Below are 23,090 nucleotides of genomic sequence, written 5' to 3' on the forward strand. Positions count from 1 at the left end.
CGTCTATTTTCCTCCCTGCTCCGCTCCTACGACTAGTCAAAATCAAGATCCTACGTCCAAGTGCTGCTGCGCTGCACTCGGAGCTGTTAACGAGTGAGACCGAGAGCTCGGGCCAAGAAACCCGCGCGCCCTAATACGCCCACGTCGCTCAAGCAAAAATGTCCTAAAGCGCAGACACGTCGTATTCCGACGTGTCTGCGGTGGGGAAGCCTGCTCACGGCGCAACCTGTTGCTGCTGAAGTGGCCCCTGCTGGGAGAAGTACTGGAAAGAGGCCGGCGCTGTCCCTTGCTGCGCGAATGGCTGCGGCTGGAACGCTGCTGGTGCTGCTTCCTCCACCTTGATCGTCGTCGTGCGCGATGGCAAAGGCGGCAGTGTTGCAGCTCCGGCATTCGAGCCATGAGGTCCCGCGACCGGCTCCACCTGCGGGCTTCCGTTCAAGATCATGGCCATGGCCTCTCCGTGCTTCGTTGGCGGTTGGGCCTCTTCCGAGTTCCAAGATCCATTGCTCGCGCAGTCGTCGCTCGCTGGGGTCATCGCCGTGTTGCTCGACGCCACGCTCGTCGTCGGACTCAGCATGGAAGTCGCAGGCTTCTCACTGGACGAGTACTGCGTCTGCACCGGGGCCGGGTGATGGTCCTTCAGCACTCCATCCGTGTCGAACGGGAAGCGCCCAGCAAATTTCAATAAATACTTCTGGGCGTGGGTACGCGTCTGCACTGCACTACGCGTCATGACCACCTGGGCCACGCGACGCCAGTCCTTCCCGTACAGGCGGATGCCCTCGAGGAAGGCGGCGTGCTCTTCGCTGGTCCATCGTCCGCCCTTCGACGGACCAGTGGTGGAAGTGCTCGAAGTCGGTGCTGGGTGTGGAGTACTGACCGCCAAGTTCTCCATCTTGACGGTAGGTGTTACGGGGTAGCCCTGCGAGGTGGCGTGGGCCTCATCACCCGGTCGTGGAGTCAGCTTGGGAGCTGAAGACGCATGGTGAGACGAAGCGCGATGGCTGGAGGACTCGCCGTGTACCAAAGATGGCGGTGACGTCTTGGGACGCATGGAGCTGTCCTTGTTCGGGTCCGCAATGACGGACTCGCGCTTCATCTTCAAGTTCACGATCTGGTCCCGATACTTCTCGCGTTCGCTGCCGTGTGCACTGAGCATGGCGGCCTCCATGGACGCAATGCTCTTGGACAGCGACCGGATCTGACGGTGCGGCCAGCGCTTGATGCCGTTGCGACGGCAGATCTTCTTCATGAGCGTGATGCAGATGCCAAAGTCCTTGGCCACGTCGATGATCGGCCGGTCGAAGTGGGCGCGCAGCTCCTCGATGGAGATATGCTTGGTGACGAGACTCTTGACGCGGTTGCTCTCATTCCTGAAGCAATGGCTGAAGCCGGCGTCGTCCGTGAAGTCGAGCTTGCTGCCCTTGGGGCCGTCGAAGTTGATCTGCTGCACGCGGTGCACCTTTCCTACTCCGCCGATAGCGGTGAAGTGGCGGCGGTGCTCGGAGTCTTCGTCATCGTCCGACAACTCGCCCATGTCATCATCGTGGTCCGAATCCGGAGAGCCTGCCACCGGGGCGGCAACACCACTGCCACTGCCACTGCCACCACCGGAGAAGCCCTTGCTCAGACTCGTGAGGATCATGGCCGTCTCCTCCGGGTTCAGCCCCGGAGCTTCAACGTCCGACTTGGTCTCCTCGGCCTGCACGCCGCACGCGCCGGCGGTCAGCGGCGGCGCAACTTGCTCACCGGTCGCCGCGCGGCCCTCGGCGTCGCATGCCATACCCATGCTGCCGCTGCTCCAGCTTGCCTGGCTTGGTCCTCAATCGCTGCAACAAGGGAGAATGCTGGTAGGACGCTGCCTCGTCGCAGGTCGGTCGGCGATATGCTTCAGGTCTGCTACAGACAGCCCAGCGAGCATGTTAGCGCACGTGCGTGTAGCGGCATCTTTGGTGTGGCAGCTGTGTGCCCCAGACGCTGGGCGCGTCACCCTGAAGCTAAAAATAGCTCTTGGGCCTGAAGGGGCACAGACCTCTCCAAGCTATAAATAGCGACTTGTCGGGGGTGCAAGCCGTACCTGGTTGGATGAAAGTGGCTTGATACGCTTGGGCGCAGGCGAGCGCTGCGCTGTCTTCGGGGCTTGGAGTTGCTGCGCGCGGCGGCGTCCGATGCTACCAAGCGCTCTGCGACTCTGTGGCCTTTGGAGCACCCACCAGTGGATCGACACGAGGTTCGAATCGTCAACGCGCAGCGGGAGGGGGAGGGGGAAGCAAGTAACGCTTAAGTAAGGGAATTCGCACTTGCATTGACTATGCCGAAGCCGATCGTCGATTGTGATTGGACGTCTTTGGCGGGAATTCTGTTTGGACGTGCACGCTCAAGTGGTGTACGACACGCTAACGCTACTTTCTCGAACGCGGCTCGAGTGCCATAAAACGAACAATTCAGTTGAAGAGCTGCTTTCAAGCTGCTGCGATCACGGTAACACCGCTTCATGACACTCGAGGGCAATTGTTACTCATGAACCCGAACATGAAACTCAATGACGTGGCCACCATTCGCACTAATGTTGTGTGCGTGTACGCACTCACTTGCCGCTGAAGTTACCCTTTCATCGTGTTAACTCGTGCTAATCAGATCCCCAGTTCTTTATTCGACTAACCAAGTGCACTTCCTACATGTACTCGTATTAACCCTTAGTTGTATTGTGCTTTGCAGAAGTTTTGCCGGTCCGATTTAGTGGTTAGATCGATCTAGCAACACAAACAAAGTGAGGTCATAAAAATGCGAGTCATCACAAATCCTGCACTAAATCGGTCGCCTACTGGGCCAATGTCCTGCTCGATTTATTAGCCTCATATCTGCCACCCGATCAGCAACGGATACACCAACAACAACGCGTGTGTCGGCGCCTACTGCTTCACTAATACTGCTCTGTTTGCTGCGTGCGATTAGGCAGCTACTTGCCGATTTAGAGTCTCTGTAGAAGATCCAGAATGGGCGTGCCTCGCGCTGGTGTCTTGCCACAAGATTCTCAGCTCCGCGGTGTGGTAATGTTCCGAACCGGCGAGAGCTCCAGAGGCCCCCGTAAGGGCATTCGAAAGAGCCTTACGTTTGTTGTTGCAGAGGGTTCGACGTCGCCCGGGCTAAAATCTTTCGACTGTTGACTGGAGCGGAGTTTGGGCCCAATCCTAGTGCAATCGAGGCTACCAAAAATGCACGGCAGAAGGACTTCAAGATTCTCTCCGTTAGCAATTTCGAGGAGCTGTTGAAGCGTCGATGGGCGTGCATTACCGATGATGACATCGTGGCTCTGGCATCCAACGAGGAGCCAATTCATACGCAATTTGTGTTTGAATTTTTCGTCTATCTCGCCCCGGTGGTAAGGCCTATTGATGGGATTCGTCGGGCCACGGCGGATCGAGTTCGTGCCGCGGCAGCGGAGATCGTGACTTTACAGGCAGAAGGTAGAGAGCAGTTCGGACCAATTGCCACCCACCATTTAGCTATCCACCGCGCCCGCCAACCTGAAGGCACTCCGTTTGCGATTCCTGAGGACAATACGATGCAACAAGCAAGAGCTCTAGATGCAGCGGTAGCAGCGTTGGAGGATACTGCTGCCGAACCGGAGGAAGATGTCGTGGAAATTGAAGTCGAGCTCTTTGGCACGTGGGTGAAGATGCGCGTGAAGCGCTCGACCCTACGAGAAGCGGTGGGCCTCCCCCAACACGACATCTTTACCAGAGGGATTTTCCACGGTTTTCGCCCCGAAGCCATGATGCCACAAGGTGAAGACGTCCCGGATGAAGACCACCAAATGTCTGAAAACTAAACAGAGGTAGTTCTTGCTAGGTAATACAGAAGCTTCAACGTTCATTAAACTAGTGTTCATCGTCACTATTAGTTTCGTGCTGGGGTTGTACAATAAACTCGGAAGATCGGAGTTTCTTGTCATCGTAGCAACAGTGCTCATATAGATTTAGTACGCCCTTCCGTTTGTTTGGGTGGTGACTTCGACAGCAGGAACGCATCGTCACATCCAGCACCAAAGCTGGGTACAGCGGAAAGATGAGATTTGCCTTCTTCTGGATCCAGCGCTTGAGTAGTCCAAAACAAACCTCGATTGGGTTTAATTGAGGTGAGTACGGCGGAAGGTAGAGCAGCCTCGCTCCAGCTTGGTGGATGGCCTGAAAAAAATAAACATAAAATATCTTTGTCAGCTTAAAAAAATGTTAAAGCTTTCAAACTGACTTACCGATTCTAGCTCTCGATACATGTGAATTTTTGCGTTGTCCATTACAACTATTGAACGTGGCAGCGGCCAGGGGTTCAGAAGAGGTAAGATTTTCCAACAAACGCTTTGTGAAAGGAGTTTCTGGTGTAAGTACCCTCAGTATAGTCCCAAGCGACAAATCCACTATGGTCCAAAGCTGCCAAAATAGACAACCGCTTACCGCGACTTAAAGGTAACCGTACCACCGCCTTTGTATTCTTTTTTGACCACGCGTATCGCCGATAGGCGTGACGCCCATCTTTTGCGGTTTCGTTAATAAAGAGCAATTGCTCTGGGTAAGAATACATAGCCTCTAACTTCACCTTGTACGCATGCACTTCGTGCGGCACCCACTCTCTTGCCGCTTTGGTTAGCACCTTTCTAGTCAAGTTCATATCAAAATATAAAGCTCTACAAATGGTACTCAGTGAAACATTTTTCACCATAGGGAAGGTGCGCTTCATAAAGTCCTGTAGCTCCTCTAAATAGAATGTGGGATGGCGCTCAACATACTTCCGCACACGCTCCACTACGTCACACGACCACCGTGACTGTGACGGGGTCACACAGCACAATGCACAGAGGAAGTGCGTGCAGATATTACTATCCAGGTGAACAGCAGTTCACCAGTTCCCGGCCTCAAAGGGAACAGTTTGCTACAAAGGAGTAGGTTATAAGACTGACTGTATTTTGGTAGAGGTTAACTTGGTCGTAATACAAATTACAAGTTAACTATACAAAAGCCCACGCAAACTCAAATGGTTGGCTTGCGGAGCTACTGGTACCATATACCATGTACTCGGGAGAGTGACACCCGTCACTCTTCATGTAATGGGTACACTTGATTGTACCCCATTACATCCTCCCCCACTTATCTGAGAATCACATCTGATTCTCCAATCAGCTTCGAGAGAATCCGAACACCCAAAGGTCGCGCTGCCGCCGCAAGGCAGGCGCGCCTCATCGTCACGCCCACAGTGACTTGTGCCCGCAGCGGGCACCCCGTGCGGAACCCCCCCTGCCCTCGGCGATGTTGGCCGCGAAGCCGACGCGTTTAGTGGCCGTATTCACAGCGCTAGCAGGCGCAGAGTGCCTCGGCACGGGATGCATGTGGCTCCAAACTTGCGGTGTCCCTCTTAGACAACCAGCAGTTGGCGCCGCATGGCCCTCGGGCCCCGCTGGCACGTTCGTGCTGCAGTGCCTCCCGCGAGGGACAGCACCTTTCCGGTCAGCGCGTAGCGTAACCATGGAGAGAGCTGTGCTGCTCATCTCCGGCCATGACAGCGGCCCGACAGGGCCCCGCTCGTCACAGCACGGTGTGCCGGTCGGCCGAATACCCATGGGCTATGGTCAAGCGCTGACCACAGCCATGAAGCGTCATGCTTCAACGTCGTGTTTGCTTGAGCGACCATGGCTGCTTCCAGCAACCCGCTCATCATACAGAGCAACGCGGCGGACTTGTCTAAAGCCCTGCAGCGCGTCACGGCCATCACGTCGCCGACGCTAAGGTGTCTTCCTTCGACACCAGGGTACCGCAAGGGTACTTCATCGTGGTGTGGGGTGTATTGCCCTCCGTCACCAGCGATCGCATCCTGCGTCGCGACGACCAACACCAGGTCGGTGTGCGTGCAAGACCGCATGGCACACAGTCCATACAGGACCTCAAGGTGTACGAGGGCACCACCTCTTACACCAAAGGCACGTCGTGTATGGCACGTACCACGACAGCCATAAGTGCCTCGTGCACCTCAAGTGCCACGTGCACAAGTAGTGTCGCGTGCACTAGGGGTACCTCGCGTACACCAAGTGCCACGCGCACAGTGAGCGTCACGCACCGCGACTATCTCACAGGTAGTATGTGCCACGTGCACGCGTATGGCTTCGCGCCTTACAGGTGCGGCATGTGCCGCGCCAACTGTGAATGTCTGCAAAGGCAACACGTTCGGGTTCTTCCCTCGTGGACAACACCCATGCTTGGGACTGATAGCTACCTGGCCGGCAGACGTACCGCGTCCAGTGTTGCAACAGCATCACGCTGCGGCATGGTGTTGCTTATGTACACATGCCATCGTCCGCGGACCAAGCCGCAGACTGGCTGCCATGTCTTTGCCTGACAGAGGCAGCCTTCCAGCAGCGAATGCGCGCGCCATCTTCGGCCCAGCAGCGACAGTAGCCGCTGCCAAGGTTGCTGGCCATCGGTCACCATGACCATGGGACCTGAGCAGCGATGCATCAGGTCCAGCACCTTCGTGCAATACTTCGTGAGTGGCTACACCATGCAGCCACTACACTGGCTTCTACGACGAAGCAAGTCTCATGCCAGATACCTCGGGAGGAAGGGAACTTCCGATCCCCTCCCCCACTTACGATTTGAGCCCCGGCGGGTCAGGCGCCAGCCGGCCGCTTAACCTCGCGCCGCCCTGCAGCACCGAGTCACCGTGCCAGCCAGCAGACTCCGGTGGCACGGGCAGCTACCCTTCTTTGGCTCTGGGTCAACATCGTCGACAAGGGCTTGGCATCTACCAGCCTGGATGCAGTTTGAGTCTGCGTGACTTGACGTGTTACTCTGTTACCCACGTCTTCGGGCAATGACACCCATGACAGCGTACGGCTTGTCCTACATTCAGAGTAGCTGCATGGCATGCACGCATACTCAGACTCAGCCATCTCGGCACCGAGTCATGGACACTTGTTGTTCCAACGCCGCACAGTGCTAGGCACGACAGACCATACCAACGATCCCTGCCGTGCAGCGGCCTTTGCCTTCAGACCGAGCATGCTCCTGCATATGGTCATTGAGGTGTCGCCCTCCGGCAGACACGTTCCAGTCGTGATCGACCATGCTAGCCGAGTCGGCGGCGACGCAACATGCATCGCCGCAGGTACGTCGTGTACCCAAGCCACGTCTTCTGTGCGCATGGCCACAGCTGCGCTGGTCGACACCCAGTCGAACGTCATCCATGATGACCGGGTGCCAAGCCCTTGGAGGAAGGAAGTGCTTCCGCGCACTCCTCCCCCGCTAAAATCAAAGCCGTGCGGCGCCTCCAAGAGGACCGTGCGGCTATGACATCGTGACGGTGTCACGAGCCTCTTAAACTCCGTGTGGTCATCCACCACACGCGAGGAGACCCAAGTGACCTGATCACTAGTCTTGGTAATACTGACCGTGCGTGGAACTAAGTTACCCACGCTGACGTCGCTTCGAGCGACTCCTTCCGGCTCATGCGGAGCCTTACGGCATCGTGTGGAACTACGTTACCCACACAAGAAGCGCATCATGCGGCTTCAGAATCCGTTACCGTCTGAGTGACGCGTGGGGAACTATGTTACCCACACAGGAAGTGCATCGTGCACCTTCCTCATCAGTTTAGGTCTGGGTGACCTGGTGTGGAACTGGGTTACCCACACAGGAAGTGCCTGCAGCGCCTTCCTCTTCAGTTATGGTCTGGGCGACCGGGTGTGGTACTTGGTTACCCACGCCGGAGGTGCCTTGAGCGGCCTCCTCAGCATTACATGCTCTGTGCGGAACTAAGTTACCCGCTAGTCAGTGGTCCTTGGTTACCTACCTGGTGGTGTCATCGAACATCACCCTTGTCAATGCTCATGCCCAGCAATGACTCTCAGCACTGGAGTTGCTTGTTGAGGCAGCTCCACATGCCAGGCAAAACCGCCCTCGGTTGCAGATACACTGCACCTTCTTCATGGAGATCAGCATGTCAATGATGCCTCCCTTCTTCTTCTTCGTCTTGTCGGACGCATCCAGCGCCCTGGCGGTCCCATCGGACGCCCTTATGTCTGTCCAGAGGTGGGAACATGACTCACCAATGCTCTGTCAGACACAGAGGGCCGGCTTAGCCTCAAGGCGTTGCCGCGCTACTCGACCGAGAGCCTGTGCAGCTTGCACGGCGCACTCAGGACCAAGTCATACTTGCTCAAGCCGAGGACATATACGGTTCCATGCCCAGGACCGGCTTCGGCACGATGTCCGGGACGATGTACGGTTCCATTGCTGTCAGTGCCCTCGAGCGCGGCAGCCAGGGTCACAGCGGACCCCAAGGTTCTTCTTCGGCCCAGCCTCAGTCAATGAGACCTGACCTTGTGCTTAGACTCTCTCGCAGAGTCTCGGCACTTGTGTCGTTATTCCAACCGACACATCTGGCGACGTGCGAACATCCACGCGACGTCCCAGACTCAGTCATGTCTAGGGATACCATTACCCCCGCACACTCACGTGTACTACCGACAACCCACCGTTGTCCTTCACCAATGCGAGCGTCAGTGCTCGCAAGGGACCCCGGGTCTCTGTGGTGTACGCCTTCCGTACACCCATCACAAAGACTCGGGCCAACCCCAGCAAGGCCCTCGTCCTTACTGGTGGTTGTGTCCCCCTTGAGCACCTGACGGTGCATGGCGTCGGCGCCCCCTTGACCCTCTGGTCTTCGGGTAGGTCTTCTTCCCAGACCCAGACGATGGGCAGACACGTTGATAGTGTCCTAGCCCGCCGCAGCCGTAGCAGCGGGTTGAGTACTGCTCAGTCGAACTCAGATCCATGGGTTCTGGTTCGCTGTCAGCGACCACAGGCTGTACAACAGCAAGAGCACCAGCCTACTTGTGGCTGTACTCTTCCTGGAGGGCGACTTGGATCGCCTCCTCCATAGTGGCGGTGCGCACGCGGAACAACTGCGTGCGCGCAGGACCGACCTTCAGGCCGTCCACGAAGACTGTCATCTTGACGTCTTCCGACAGTGGGTTCCCCTCCAGCGAGGTTGCCAACGTGCACATCTCCTGTACGTACGCGTACAGCTCGCGCTCCCCTTGTTTGCAGGCAAGGAAGCGCGAGCGCTGGCGGAACTCGTTGTTCGCCGGGAGAAAAGCGGCTCGAAGCTGCTCACACAGCTGAGCCCAGGGTGTGAAACATCCAGGCGACATCGCTTCGCGCATATACGCCCAAGTCCTGGCACGTCCGCCAAGATTGGAGAGCGCGAAGGCGACTCGAAGGTTCTCGGCCGAGATGAGACCTGCGCACATTGCGATCTCGGTCTCCCGGATCCAGAAGTGAAGGTTCTCACCTTCCTTCCCTTCGAACGGAGGCACAGCTAGCCGCAGAGGCTTACGCTGCACCCATTTGGGCTCACTCATCTGAGCCAGCAGGTTTCCCTGCACATGAGCGATGAGCCCGCGTTCGTACTCGTCAAACGCGCTCACCCGCTCGACCTGCTCGGCTGGCGTCGCCGCCAAGCCCCGGAGGGCATCTCTTCCGAAGATGCCCGCCATCTTCCGCACCGACTCGAACTGCGAGTCAGTCAAGTGAGGAAACTCACTTCGGTCCATCGTGGCTCACAGACCTGAGCCACCGAGGATTCAGGTAGACCAATCTACCCGCGTAGGCGTAGGATTGACTACAAGTGCTACCAAGTGTGACGGGGTCACACAGCACAATGCACAGAGGAAGTGCGTGCGGCAGTTCACCAGTTCCCGGCCTCAAATGGAACGGTTTGCTACAAAGGAGTAGGTTATAAGACTGACTGTATTTTGGTAGAGGTTAACTTGGTCGTAATACAAACTACAAGTTAACTATACAAAAGCCCACGCAAACTCAAATGGTTGGCTTGCGGAGCTACTGGTACCATGTACCATGTACTCGGGAGAGTGACACCCGTCACTCTTCATGTAATGGGTACACTTGATTGTACCCCGTTACAGTGACGAGCGGGTGGTTCGGACGTCATCTTCTACCACTCCCTTAGATAAGAACAAAGAATACCATCTCTGTATAGTTCTCACACTAGGTCCAAATATATCACTTACGTACTGGAGGGAGATGCCATACACATGAACAAGAAAGACAGCGCGATTTAACTCAGTCTCGTACTTAAGCAATTCGAGCATGGTTATAAGTCAAAACGACAAAACGCTTGTAAAGCACAATAGATCGACCAGCAACACTCCTTATAGTGAACATGCACGTAGAGCTAGGATACTACAGAGGTTTGTGCTGTCTACAACAGATAGACTCCTTACGCTCCCTCTTACACTTTAGTTGGATGATGTCATGGGCGCTGAGTTGTGAGTAGACTGCGACCCCAACTTACACGACTGTGGTGACAATCGGTATAGATCATGAGAGGTGGTGTGTGCAGCTTCTGTTTACGATTTTGCAAGATTCTCCGCCAAGTATGACCCTGAGACTCCGTGATCGAACGCTATTCTGCTTGTAGACATGCAATTGGTCGTCAACTTCCAACCCTATCGCCCAGAACAGCACATGTGCGCGGTCATTCGCCCCCTCACAAACACCAAGAGACAACAACTCCCGGTCTTCGCGTTGCATGACACTCATGACGCTGTCACGATTGATTTTTGAATCGAAAGAACAGCTTTGACGAGGAAGAAAAACAAGATGAGGCTTATCGATAAACGCTGTTGGGTCCCGATAACGTGGTCGTGCAAGTGCCCCCATAACTTGACAGGAAGGTGCGAGTCTTCAACAACGACACACCTTTGACGGAAAAGCTTCGGAGAATGGCGCTTGGATGAAGTCGCAAACTTCTTTGCACTGGTGATTTCTTGAAATGCCAGAGTTTAACAGCTTGCGGAATTATCGATTCGGGTGCTCTCATAACGAGGATCCTCACCAGAAGCAGCCGCGGTGCGATGCATGTAAGCGTGAGAGTTTTACGACACGAGTCTAGCGTGATTGATTGCGCTGTCCAACCATCAACATTGTCGTTCGGTGGCGGCAGATCTGATGAAATGCCACGCCAACACCAGAAACGCTATTCTTGTCGAACAGCGTTTTCGAGTGCATCTACAGCAAACAGTGACGAGATCTCCTCCACACGAACGCTTCAGTTGCCTCGCTCCACAGTAAACTCCTCCGTCGACTCGACCGGTTGTCGCTGCTTGCTCAAATCCATGACTCATCAGTGTGCGCAGCTCTTCTCAACAATCTCCTCCACCACCCGTTCCTTACTCAATTGATGTCGTGCACTGGCGTTATCTCTCATCTTTCTCTCCACTCCAGTGCTTCACTTCAACCAGTTTGCTTCGTCACTCCGACAAGAACCAATCTCCAATCCTCGCCTGAATCCGCGACCGATCTACTAAACAATCATTTCAAACGAGGAGTTCGCCCGCCAGCCCCACAAACGCGTTATCTAGGGTAGAGGTCAGTTCATGCATACGGAGAGCACCCAGCGCGTGCGCTGCGCACAGCCTTCCACGAGCGCTGAGACCTGCGCTCAATACGAAATCAGATGACTCCGGTGGCTGTGCTGCAAGAGCTACGTTCGACGATCTTTGAAGCGGAGCCCTTCGCTCCCAAGCGTCATTCCTGAAGTCTCGGCGCCGCACACAGATCACGTCTCCAAGTCGGATCAATGCGCGCTTCGGTCGGTCTCGCCTGCTTCCTCTTGGGCCTAGCGGCGGCTTGGGACCAGCAGCCCGACGGCTACGAAGTCATCGACGGCCCCGCTAGCCCCGAGGCTCTGGACGAATGGCGTCGCGACTGGACCACCTGGAAGAAGATGGAGCTGGCCACCAACCGCTACAACCCGAGCGACGCCTGCAACGTGTACAACATCAAGGAGACGCAGTGGACGCAGCAGAACTTCGTGCAGGTCTTTCTCATGATGAACGACCGCGACATCTACGACCGCGAGACGCAGCAGTACACGGTGGACAAGTACGTGGACGGCATGCAGAAGCGCGTGGGCACCGTCGACAGCGTCTTGATCTGGCCGGCGTACCCGAACATTGGCGTGGACAACCGCAACCAATGGGACCTGCTTCGGGATCTACCTGGGGGCGTGGATGGAGTCAAGGGGGTCATCGCCGACTTCCACCGTCGAGGCATCAAGGTCATCATCCCGTACAACCCCTGGGACGCCGGCACACGCGACGAAGAGGGGCTCGAGACCATGGTGCGCATGTACAATGCCGACATTACCACGTTGAGTGAGACGATCCCGGAGCTGCAAGCGGACGGCTTCAATGGCGACACCATGTACGGCGTGCCCAAGTCCTTCTACAACTGCAGCCAGCCGCTGGTCGCGGCCCCCGAGGGTGGCGTGCCCACCGCGTACTTGAGCCACAACCCGATGAGCTGGGGCTACTACTACGGCTTCTCGCACTTCCCGCCCGTGGCTCGCTCCAAGTTCCTCGACTCGAGGCACATGGTGCAGGTCTGCGCGCGTTGGTCGCTGGACAGGACGAACGAGCTGCTCATGTCGTTCTTCAACGGCGCCGGCTACGTGGTCTGGGAGAACGTCTGGGGCATCTGGAACGCCATGACCGAGCGTGAAGATGAGACCGTCAAGCGGATGTTCGCCATCTTGCGCAAGTTCGGAGCCATTGTCGCTACTGGAGACTGGACTCCGTACTACGCCATGACCTCCGACGGACTGTACGCTAGCGTGTTTGCGTCCAAGAAGAGCGGCCAAGCGCTCTACACCTTCATCAGCACCGCGGAGAACGCCACGACCTACAAACTCTCGCTCACTGCAGCGCAGTCGGGAGACGATGTGCGCGTGTTCGACGTTTACCACGGAGTGGAGCTCCAGAAGAAGGCTGGGGGCAACGGATCCGTTGTTCAGGTGGAGCTGGAGCCGCGCGCGTTCGGCGCCATCTACGTCACCAAGTCTAGCGACGACCTGGCGGAGTTTCTCGGCCAAATGAAGACGATGACGGCCAAGCCGCTGGCGAAATACTCCACGACGAGGAACTTGCTCCAGCAGCAACTCGTTCGCAGCAACAGTACCAATACTACCGTGACCTCAGGAACCGAGACAAATACCGACGACATGGTCCGCGTCGCTGGTACTGAGAACTGGTGGTTCAACGTCAGCGGCGTGCAGATCGAGCCCGTGTCGGCCTGGACGCCCAACTTCGCGCAATTCGGAACTGGAGTGCAGTTCCCCTGGGAGAACCGCCCCTGGAACAACCACTCGGCGCGTTTGTTCGTCCAGGACTTCCTCATCGACAAGCACCCGGTGACCAACGCTCAGTACAAGACCTTCCTCACGGCGAGCGGCTACACTCCTAAGACGGTGGACCGATTCCTGCTGCACTGGGAGAACCGCAACGGCGCCCCTGCGTCCTGGAGCATTCCTTCGGGTTTGGAGCAAAGCCCCGTGGTGAATGTCGCCCGGGAGGACGCTGAAGCGTACGCTTCGTACTACGGCAAGCGTCTACCGCATGACTGGGAGTGGCAGTACGTCGCCTCCAATGGTGAGAGCTACGATGCGTACCCGTGGGGACCCCAGCTGGACACCACCCGACTGCCGAAGGTTGTTCATGGCAAGGAACTGCCGACGCTGAGTCCCGTAGGATTGTTCCAGAGCGCGCGCTCGACCAAGTTTCTCGTGGAAGATCTAGTGGGCTACGTGTGGCAGATGACCGACCAGTTCTGCGACGCGCACACGTGCGGAGTTGTTCTTCGAGGCGGAAGCAGCTACTACCCGATCTCCGCCACGCACAGCGATCCCAACTGGTACTTCCCGCAAGCTCTGGACTCCCAGCACCACAACCGCTTCCTCACGATCAGCGAAGGCTACGACCGCTCGCCCATGGTCGGCTTCCGCTGCGCGAAGAGCATCACCCCGTCTCGCGAGTTTGACGTTGTGGCGTAAATGGGGAATTCGAGAAAAGCTTTGGGAATTTTGTGAGGTGCAGGTAGGACGATGATAACGCTTTTGAGCAGGACTGCATCGCTAAGGCTAAAATGATTTTGCATTAGATAAAAAAAATCGGTGAATGATGAGCTAACTAACATCCAACTCTCGGGATGCCATCCGTGATCTGACTAAATTGTGCGTGCTTTGGTCTAAAGCAACTCGTTCTGATGGGCTTGCTATATTTGCCCACTCTGCATTTCGCAAGTTCCAGCCATAGCGACCAACGAACAAGACAAAGCATCAGCGTACCAAGCACCACTCGTGTTGGTCCAGCCTTCAACTGCAACCCATCATTGCAGAGATTCTTCCGTGTGCTCTGCTTCTTTTGCATCGATTCAACATCCTGGGCCAGCTTTCGACTTGGAGAATGAATTACGGCATTGTACTGGGTGTGCAGCTTGGTGCGTGCTACTCTGCTTCGGGGCATCTGGGGCCCCATCGCCCTGCCATTTCTCCGACTTGCCGTTGCTCAAGTCATGTATATCGTCAGCGCAAGCGTCATTGCCGGACTTGCTGCAGTGAGGTTGGTCTATTGTCTCTACAGGTGGGAATCGACCCAAAGTTCGTTGCTCGCGAGCGCTGGGCTGTTGGTGCAGATACAATTGTACAGAACAGCTTCAAGTTAGTAGTTGACTGCTCGACCCCTTAACTTGACATGGCTGGGCTACGTCGGTGATGCCTGATGCACAACTCAAACCTGCTCGACTTATCTCTGTGGGTATTCTCCCTTCGCCGCATCGCATCAAGACCAATTGCGAAGAATCTGCACGGTACAACTCAGTCGAGGCATTCGTTGGCAATTGGCGCTTCAGCAAGACGGTTGGAACCCTATAAAACTTGCATGTGCTCCCTCAGGTTTAATCCCGTTAGCGAGTCGCTTCTTTTCAGAACTTGCTTTGGTAGTCAACGGCCAAGTCGGTTGGTTGGCCCTCTGGGACGGACTCAAAGCCTTCTCACTTCGGAACGAGTCACCGAGTGCAGCAGCCCGAACTTGAGTCACTGTTCCGACGGCAAGAGCTCGAGTATGTGTGCTGGACGCTACTGGAGTGGAGACTACGAACAACCACGCGGCTACCCGCGTTCGTCCGACTACACGAGCCGAAACCGTGGATATGACGGGCGTGACGATCGTCAACACGAGCACGAAGCCGACGACCGCTACACCCGCGCTGGAGGGCATCGGGGGGACGACTATCGTCATAGCGAGAGCTATCGAGGAGACCGTGCAGACCAATACCGGAGTGATGATCGGTACGCGCGAGATCGCTCACGGGGACGAGAGGACCGCAGGGAAGACGAGAGAGGAGGGCGAGATGAAGTCCGTCCCCGCAGCCGAGAACGCAGGCAAGAGGATCACCGCGGGCGAGAACGCAACACTGATCCTCGACGCAGCGGCGGCGGCCGTGGCTTCCAAAGCAAAGGGCGGGATGGAGATCGCGGCGGTGGCGGTCGTGGCCGACAAAGACCAGGAGTGGGTCAAGTGACTGTTTCGGGCTATGAGGGTATTGGTTCTACCACGATGGACCCAGAGCGGCGATACGAGTGGAGTGGCCGTGCAGAGTCCCAAGCTGTTTCGTCGGATGATGCAGATTTACAAAAAGGAGTGCAGCTGTGCCACCGCCCAACAACTGCAGCTCGGCAAGGCTGTTCCATTGATCTGGAGGTTAATTTTTTCGGCGTACGGCTTCGGTCGCGGCCTAAAGAAATCTTTCAATACGACATTGCGGTGGAGCGCGCGTGTATCAATGCGATATATGGGCCTCCGGGAGATGCTGGATCGGTTGAGCCCGGTGAAGTTAATGCTAGGGGAACAACGCAGCCTGGTCCACCGGTTAAAGATGAGCGATCAGATCGTCCGATCCCGAAAGGTGTCGTGACGAGCGCAATTAGCGGAGCTTTGGAGCAGTACAAGCCCGTATTCGAGGGTCACCGAGTCGTCCATGACGGTGCGGCAACGCTCTATTCGCCGGCCATGTTCTCGTGGCACGCGTACGAGTTTAAGGATGTGCGACCCCACGTCCACCCCCGAGACTGCGACCCACAATCCCCGCCCGGTAGTTAATGTTGAAAGCAGATGAAGTGTGGAGACGCTGCAGTCGCGCAATTTCCGTGGCCAGACGTTCATTGTTCAGATCAAGTTGTCAGCAGTGATCGACACTTCAGCCATGGACACTTACTTGGCGGACCCCAAGGTGGATGTGCAGCCGCTTCTCCACGCTCTCGACGCCGTGGCGCGTTACCAGAGTTCCCAGAAATTAATTACCGCGGGCTCGAAGCTGATCACGACGACGCAGACTAAATCCTTATCAAGTGGGAAGGAACTGTGCTGGGGATACCGCCAAACTCTGCGGATGACAGAACGGAAGTTGCTGCTGAATGTGGACCAAACCACGAGAATCTGCTACGCTGAGGGCCCGCTCGAAGATCTAGTGGCGAAAGCTCTGTCCGTACGCAGACTCGAAGACATCCGCCGCCTTTCAGAGCAAGAAGTGAAGAAACTAGCTCGCGTGCTGCGAAGGATCAAGGTCGAGCCGACTCACCGCTCGGAGCGCCCGCGACCGATTAATGGCGTGAGCTCCCAACCAGCCGACATGACCATGATCACGATCGAAGAAACGGAGATGTCGGTCGCTGCCTATTTCCTTGGGCGGTACAAGTTGAAGCTGCAGTGCCCGACGTTGCCCCCCGTGAATGTCGGCGGCAGACGTCCTGACACGGAGACATGGCTACCAATCGAGCTGTGCAGGGTGACAAAAGGCCAGCTCTGCCATGACGAGGACGAGAGCGACGCGAGAGAGACCATTCGCATGAGCAGCCAGGATCCGAGGACGCGCCAAGCAAACATCGCAGCTCGGGTTCGCGAAGCAGAATTCGACAAGGATCCGTACATGGCTGCGTTTGGCTTGGAGGTAGACGAGCGCTTCCAGCGCACGAGAGCTCGGGTGCTAGACGCTCCGGACGTTCAGTACGCGAACGTCTCGGAGCAGCCTTCGAGTGGTCAATGGAATTTTGAGAGGCAAGCGGTTTGTGGATGGAGTCCACGTCCAGAACTGGGGAATCGTTGTACTTGCCGATATGAAGGATGATAAACTTGACTACTTTCTGGATCGGCTGACTGCGGTGGGGGAAAAGCATCGACTCGTCTTCTCGAAGCCCATTCGGATCCATTACAATGAGTATGACAACATGCCGCTGGACAGCCTGGTAACCTTCTGCTATGAAGAGCTGACGAGACGTGAAAACGAGCACGGACCTCCGCAGCTCTTAATGGTGGTGAAGTCGGACAACAACTCGGAGGAGTATGGCCGGATCAAGTACATTTCCGACACTGTGCTGGGACTGCCAAGTCAATGCGTGGTAGCTACGACGCTGCTCAATTCCAATGACCTGGCCCAGATCTGCGGTGGTTTGTGCCTCAAGGTGAATCTAAAGCTTAACGGCAAGAACGCCGTTTTGCGACAGCCACTGCCGCTCGTAAGCTCGTCCCCCACCATCGTGTTCGGAGCCTGCGTGGAGCACCCTCGACCGGGAATGGACAAGCCGTCGATCGCTGCTGTCGTGGCGTCCATGGATCGCTACTCTGCTCACTATGTGTCGCGAGTGGCGGCGCAGACTTCCTCCAACGACGTCCAGCACCTCCCGCGCATGCTGCGCGAGCTCTTTCTGGCATATTACCAGAGCACCGAGCGCGAACCTGAGCATATCATTTACTACCGTGATGGAGTGGACGAAGGCCGGATGGAGGACGTTCTAAAGGGAGAAGTTAGCGCTATTCGCAAGGCTTTCATGATGATTTCGACCGGGAAGGCGCCGCCGATCACTTTCATCATGGCCAACAAGCGCACCAGTCTGCGGTCGTTTCTAGTGAACCCTCGAGACGGCGACAAGAAGGGCAATGTGCGGCCAGGTACTGTGATCGACACGGGGGTCGTTGATCCGCATCGCTTCGACTTCTACTTGTACGGGCACAGCAGCGCTCAAGGCACGAGCGTTCCGTGCCACTACACGGTGCTGTTCAACGAGAACAACCTGTCAGCGGAAGACATCCAACGGCTGACCTACCACTTGGACTTCACGTCTCCGCGCAGCACGCTCGGTCGCCACACCCGTCAAGTGCGCGCAGCTTGCTGCACAGCGCGCACAGATCTATCAACAAGAAAGTGGAGACGGCGGATCGGCGACGGGCTCCGACAGCATTTCGACCGCGTCGGCGTACGAGTTCGCAGAGGTGCACGCAGACGTCCGCAACCGCATGTACTACACGTGAGCGCTGAGCCCCGAGTTGAAGGAATGAAAGGACTGCGAAGAAGGAAAGAAGCAAGGAGCACGAGCACGATCAGGTTGCAGTCCCGTCAAGAATTTTTTTTCATTTCTAATGGTTGGTTTTGGGTGAGTTGCTTTGTGTTATTGTGCTTAGGAAGACTGCAAGATTTGGTACTTCGAACTTCGAAGGCTTCGAAGTACCGTTACAACAGAACTTGTCGGAGGCCCCCATGGCTCCTCTGGCGAAGAAGAATCCATGGCGGCAGCCCATACCTGCTCGACATTTTCTTGCATCTGCCGCTGTTCCATTTCCGTTAGTTCTTTGCATAGTATGCGGAGTGCAACAAGGTGACTGCAATCAACTTGATCCCGTTAACCGGTTGTTTTGTTTCGGAATATGCTTTGAAGCCAACGGTCTGGGACGTGGCTCTGTGGCCCCATTCGAGTTCCTCATTTCAAAAGAAGCTGCGGCGAGCACACATGGCAAGGAACGAGTGAGCTTGGAGTTTTGCTTCAATGGAGATTACCGTGTTGGAAGCTGTGGACTAAACCAAAAGCTGCGCGGGTGAAGAGCGCGAGTAGGCCATTCGATACGGTTTGTCTCGTTCTTCTGATTATCCAACTCGTCGCCGTGGATCAACACGCTGACAGTCTATCTCATGTTTCTTTTGGCGAAGGGGTCATTGTGCCATCCAACATTCGCAGGACGTATCCGGTACTGCATCACGCAGTGTTTAATTCCTGGGAACTCTGGTAAGAAGCCACGACTTCGAAAGCATGGACATGGTGACCCACTGTCAGTCGACAACAATCGGTACTGTATTTCCTTTTTATTATTGTTTGCGCGTGGAAAAGAGTAGACTCTTTCGGTGTGAATGTTGTGTTGCTATGGGCAGGCGAGGGGCAGGTGATGGCCCAAAATCTTCAGCAGCTTCGTCATCTTCCGTTCGAAGACCCTTCGTGTACTGCTCCTCGCGATTGCATGATGGGGGTGCCACCGCACAGTCCTCGGTGACACCCCGGACTTGCTAACAGTACTGCGAGCCACACACTGCTGTGCGGGGCGCAGAACTGCGGTGACATCAACATGTCGGAGCGTCGCGTACGTGGCCTGTGTGCCGGAGGTATGGACCACAGTATCTGTTTCACGACTAAGGTACTGCAAATGATGCTCAACGCGTTTTACTTTTATCTGACCACCAGCGCATTGCTTTTATTTCGCAGCATCAAGATAGTCTTCGCGGTGCAGCGCTGGGGTGACAACGTCGGCAATTAGCCCACGGAACAAGCTGGAGGTGGTCGTCATACTGAGCGAAAGTGCGTCAAGGTGCTTCAACATTGCAGCAATCTCTCGTCTAGAGACGACAGTCGTTTGGGAGATGAAGTCGAGTCGCACATCGAGTGACGCAGCAAGCGGCCACACAAAAAAAGATCGCTGTACCACGATTCTCGTCACCGTAACTGAAGCCGCCCCCTGTACGTCATATTAGATGTACAAAATTCCAGCCTCACCTTTCTTTCGGATCCAGGATGTCCGAAGTTAGCAGAAGCTCAAGTCTAACGAAGCCAGAAGCTCAAGTCTAACGAAGCCAGAAGCTCAAGTAAAACGAAGCTAGAAATATTAATATTATTGTTTTCTGCTATTCGTCTCCGCTTGTGAAGTTTTTGAATTTGTTTCTCTGTTGACACTATGTGTGAACTTCGATCCGATAGTTTCACACTCCTATCATGAATACAGTACGACGAATCTCGAAGCGTGTTTGTTCCGATGCACTTCAACATTTGACACGAACTCTGGTGGGGTGACATATCATAGTAGTCGCAGTGCACTTGTGCCTTGCTGGGATTGACATGCGAATAGTAGTACTGTAGTATTTGAATAGTTAGAACACCTTTATGTATTACTTCACATGTCATTTACGTAGTGCATATTATTTTATTATACATGTTTTAACTTCTAATGTGTTATAGCTACAACTTCACCGCGAGGCGACAACACCAGGTAAGAAAGGATGTTTATGATCTCGACCCTTTGCTGTCGCGATCAGCGAACCAAGAATAAGACCAAGTTCCCGCGCGGCCACCCGCCAGAGGCCTCGCAGCGGAGGCGGTTCTCCCTTCTTCACATCGCTACGCCTACATATATATACTTAAAAGTATCATGAAAATGATACTTTATTGTGGACAACACATCGTCAGGATGACTGCACAGCTCAAAACCCGAGCATGGCACGAGCACATGACGGTAATATACCGTATCGCTCCTGTCCTAAGAGAAGTTTTCTCCTAAGCGAATTTCTATTTTGGCCAATGAGAGCCTGATTTATGGCATATGGTTGAGGAAACTACAGCGCTAATCAGCTAATTATAGACGACGGGTAATCACTCGTAGATGGAAACACATTTTCCAGACCGTTCATGAGACCAACGCCACATGATATACAAAGAAGCTTGAATACGTAGCAGCAGAAAGATATAACCCCCAGGTATGTGCAGGTAGACGCCTTTCATGCCCAATTTTGGGTCAAATGAATGAGCCTAAATACTAGGTTTTAGATACCAATTATTTGGTAAAAAAGTTAACCCTAACATTTAGAACGTACATTGACGTTCGCTTAGGACAGGAGCGATACGGTAGGCGCATTCTGACATCAAGAGCCCGAACAGTTGGAGGCTTGCTGGGTTTGCGATTTGCTGGGTTGTGGACTCAGAGGCTCTGAGTCAGAGCTCCAGTAGGCCTCGCTCACACTCACTCACTCACTTTCCCATTTCTCCACCACCAGCAAGACCCCAATGGAGTCTGTACTACCTCATTACTCTACTCGCAGTGCTCAATCCCTCCCCGAAGAGACCAGCGCCACCAAGAAGAAGCGTCGTCAGAACGTCGAAAATGGCGGGCTCGCAGCAATTGACGAACTGGAGCACGCCAAGCCAAGACTAACCAACACGCACAAGCTTCGCATGGTGAGGGCACTGGTGACAGCCATGGAGCACGAGCTCCTAGACCTCCAGTCCAAATGGGCCGAGCAGATACCCGACGTACGCACACGGGTCACAGCACAACGCTGCGCCTTGGAGAAGTACATCGCTCGGCAGAGTGACAAAGCGCACCGAGAGCTCCAAGAACTGTTTCAAGAGCACCAACTCCTGCTAGCTTCGCTGCAGACGGCCGTGTTCAAAAGTCCCCTGCATTCCAGTGGCCGCGAAATGTTTAGGGAGCTCCACTTCAACACCCAACTAGGCCGTGACCCAGACGGATGCTGATTGAACACAACAGACGATCTCTTGCGACGGTGCCCTCTATCGTGGAGAAGTTCTCGCAACTGACGATTGACAAGAAGATGAAGAAGGCAGGGGACATCTCGATGATGCCGCTGTCTCACATTGATATCTCCGGTTGTGAGGACTGCACACTGGTGTCGAGCGTCTTCATCTCGGAGATTCCTCACACATCTTTGGAGGTCGTCTACGCATCTGTGCTCGCTTACTTCGGCTCAATAGCTGCGACGCTGAAGCGCCACTTGGGCGTTGATACCACAACCCAGCTTCTCAACAGCGCGGAGTCTCCGGTGCATTATTTGCGCTCAAGTTTCAAGCGTCCTCAAGGGTCTTGGACGGAGAATTACGTTTTGTGCTCGGATCTCACGCCGGCTCACGGAATGGTCCACATCGACGCGGTGACGGACGATCCGCTGTGTCCTGTGTCCGCTTCCGCGTCGTGGCAGTACAGTATTTGTGGTCTCACTGTTACGCCTCGGAAACACAAGTTGACGGGTAGAACGCTATCGGTGACGCTGCGTTGGGTGGTTGTGTATCGCTATGAGACGATGCCGAATGATCCTGCGATCCAAGCAGACTTGGAGATTATCCGACCCATTTTGAACGGAGACTTGATCACTGCGTCCGTATGCAACTATATCCAGGAACTGCAGGAAGGACGCAAAGAACTTTCGTTTAGAAAGACGTGGAGACTTGAAGAAGCTGAATTGGAAGTATAATATTTAGAGACAAGATTGCACGAAATGTGTGGTTATTTGCTACGTACGTTCTTGGTGGCTTCACTCCTATTCCTGGTCACTCTTCGTAGTAGTTGCTGGATGATCCTAGCTGTGACTGACGTCCTAACAATAATGTTGTTGCGCCAGACCACGGATTTTCAATAAATCAAGCAGCGTCCACACGACAAATGCCGCTTGAAGTGTCCACGTGATTGACTCCATGAAGTAGTAGTCGGAGCGAACGGTCCTGAGGTCATCCCGAGGCCAGTGATTCAGCAGCAGTTCTCGCATATAGATACAGTAGACCAACCTCAGTGCGGCAAGTCCAGCAATGGCGCTTGCGCTGACGATATACATGACCTGAGCAACGGCAAGTCGGAGAAATGGCAGGGCGATGGGGCCCCAGATGCCCCGAAGCAGCAGCACAAGCAAGAGCAGTGAGTAGCACGCACCAAGCTGCACACCCAGTGCAAACCCGTAATGCATTCTCCAAGTGGAGAGCTGGCCCGAGATGTTGAATAGATTCAAAAGAAGTAGAGCACACGGAAGAATCTCTGCCATGGTGGGTTGCACGTGAATGCTGGACCAACACAAGTGGTGCTTGCTACGCTGATGCTTGTCTTGTTCGTTGGTCGCTATGGCTGGAACTTGGGAAATGCAGAGTGGGCAAATATAGCAAACCGATCGGAACGAGCTTTTCAACAGGCGCGGCCCCTAAGAATGTACCTATATTCTAAAAGCTCTCACTTCCGGTAACGAGGTCCGACTATCTCCTAAGATTTGCCATTTTATTATAAAGGGACCACAATGAAGTACTGTACACGTAAAATATATTTTAAAAGCTCAACTGCGAAGCACGAATTATAATATCTTCTACACTGA

The 23,090-nt window shown here is 54.9% G+C and overlaps 7 protein-coding genes across 7 annotated transcripts; 4 read left to right on the forward strand and 3 right to left on the reverse strand.

Annotated features, from left to right (window-relative positions):
• Positions 1–214: 214 nt before the first annotated feature.
• Positions 215–1,789, reverse strand: PHYSODRAFT_517686 (hypothetical protein; the record flags this gene model as incomplete). Its single annotated transcript, XM_009534103.1, has 2 exons — positions 215–964; positions 1,025–1,789. The coding sequence occupies 2 exons, from the start codon at positions 1,787–1,789 to the stop codon at positions 215–217; spliced, it is 1,515 nt and encodes a 504-aa protein (XP_009532398.1).
• A 182-nt stretch (positions 1,790–1,971) lies between these two features.
• PHYSODRAFT_286922 (hypothetical protein) lies at positions 1,972–2,302 on the reverse strand (the record flags this gene model as incomplete). Its single annotated transcript, XM_009534104.1, has 1 exon — positions 1,972–2,302. A coding segment is annotated over one exon (210 nt), but the record flags the coding sequence as incomplete, so codon positions are not given.
• Positions 2,303–3,241: 939 nt separating this feature from the next.
• On the forward strand, positions 3,242–3,832 carry PHYSODRAFT_517138 (hypothetical protein; the record flags this gene model as incomplete). Its single annotated transcript, XM_009534105.1, has 1 exon — positions 3,242–3,832. A coding segment is annotated over one exon (591 nt), but the record flags the coding sequence as incomplete, so codon positions are not given.
• Positions 3,833–11,652: 7,820 nt separating this feature from the next.
• On the forward strand, positions 11,653–13,902 carry PHYSODRAFT_303859 (hypothetical protein; the record flags this gene model as incomplete). The annotated part of the gene is made up of 1 exon (XM_009534106.1): positions 11,653–13,902. The coding sequence occupies one exon, from the start codon at positions 11,653–11,655 to the stop codon at positions 13,900–13,902; it is 2,250 nt and encodes a 749-aa protein (XP_009532401.1).
• A 1,157-nt stretch (positions 13,903–15,059) lies between these two features.
• PHYSODRAFT_336535 (hypothetical protein) lies at positions 15,060–18,214 on the forward strand (the record flags this gene model as incomplete). The annotated part of the gene is made up of 6 exons (XM_009534107.1): positions 15,060–15,422; positions 15,477–15,593; positions 15,680–15,952; positions 16,044–16,970; positions 17,029–18,060; positions 18,092–18,214. The coding sequence occupies 6 exons, from the start codon at positions 15,060–15,062 to the stop codon at positions 18,212–18,214; spliced, it is 2,835 nt and encodes a 944-aa protein (XP_009532402.1).
• A 2,789-nt stretch (positions 18,215–21,003) lies between these two features.
• PHYSODRAFT_336536 (hypothetical protein) lies at positions 21,004–22,208 on the forward strand (the record flags this gene model as incomplete). The annotated part of the gene is made up of 2 exons (XM_009534108.1): positions 21,004–21,419; positions 21,488–22,208. 2 exons carry the CDS (start codon positions 21,004–21,006, stop codon positions 22,206–22,208), a joined length of 1,137 nt encoding a protein of 378 aa, XP_009532403.1.
• A 123-nt stretch (positions 22,209–22,331) lies between these two features.
• On the reverse strand, positions 22,332–22,769 carry PHYSODRAFT_303862 (hypothetical protein; the record flags this gene model as incomplete). The annotated part of the gene is made up of 1 exon (XM_009534109.1): positions 22,332–22,769. The coding sequence occupies one exon, from the start codon at positions 22,767–22,769 to the stop codon at positions 22,332–22,334; it is 438 nt and encodes a 145-aa protein (XP_009532404.1).
• Positions 22,770–23,090: the final 321 nt, after the last annotated feature.

Source organism: Phytophthora sojae, assembly GCF_000149755.1.
Source record: "Phytophthora sojae unplaced genomic scaffold PHYSOscaffold_7, whole genome shotgun sequence".
Taxonomy (NCBI): domain Eukaryota; phylum Oomycota; class Peronosporomycetes; order Peronosporales; family Peronosporaceae; genus Phytophthora; species Phytophthora sojae.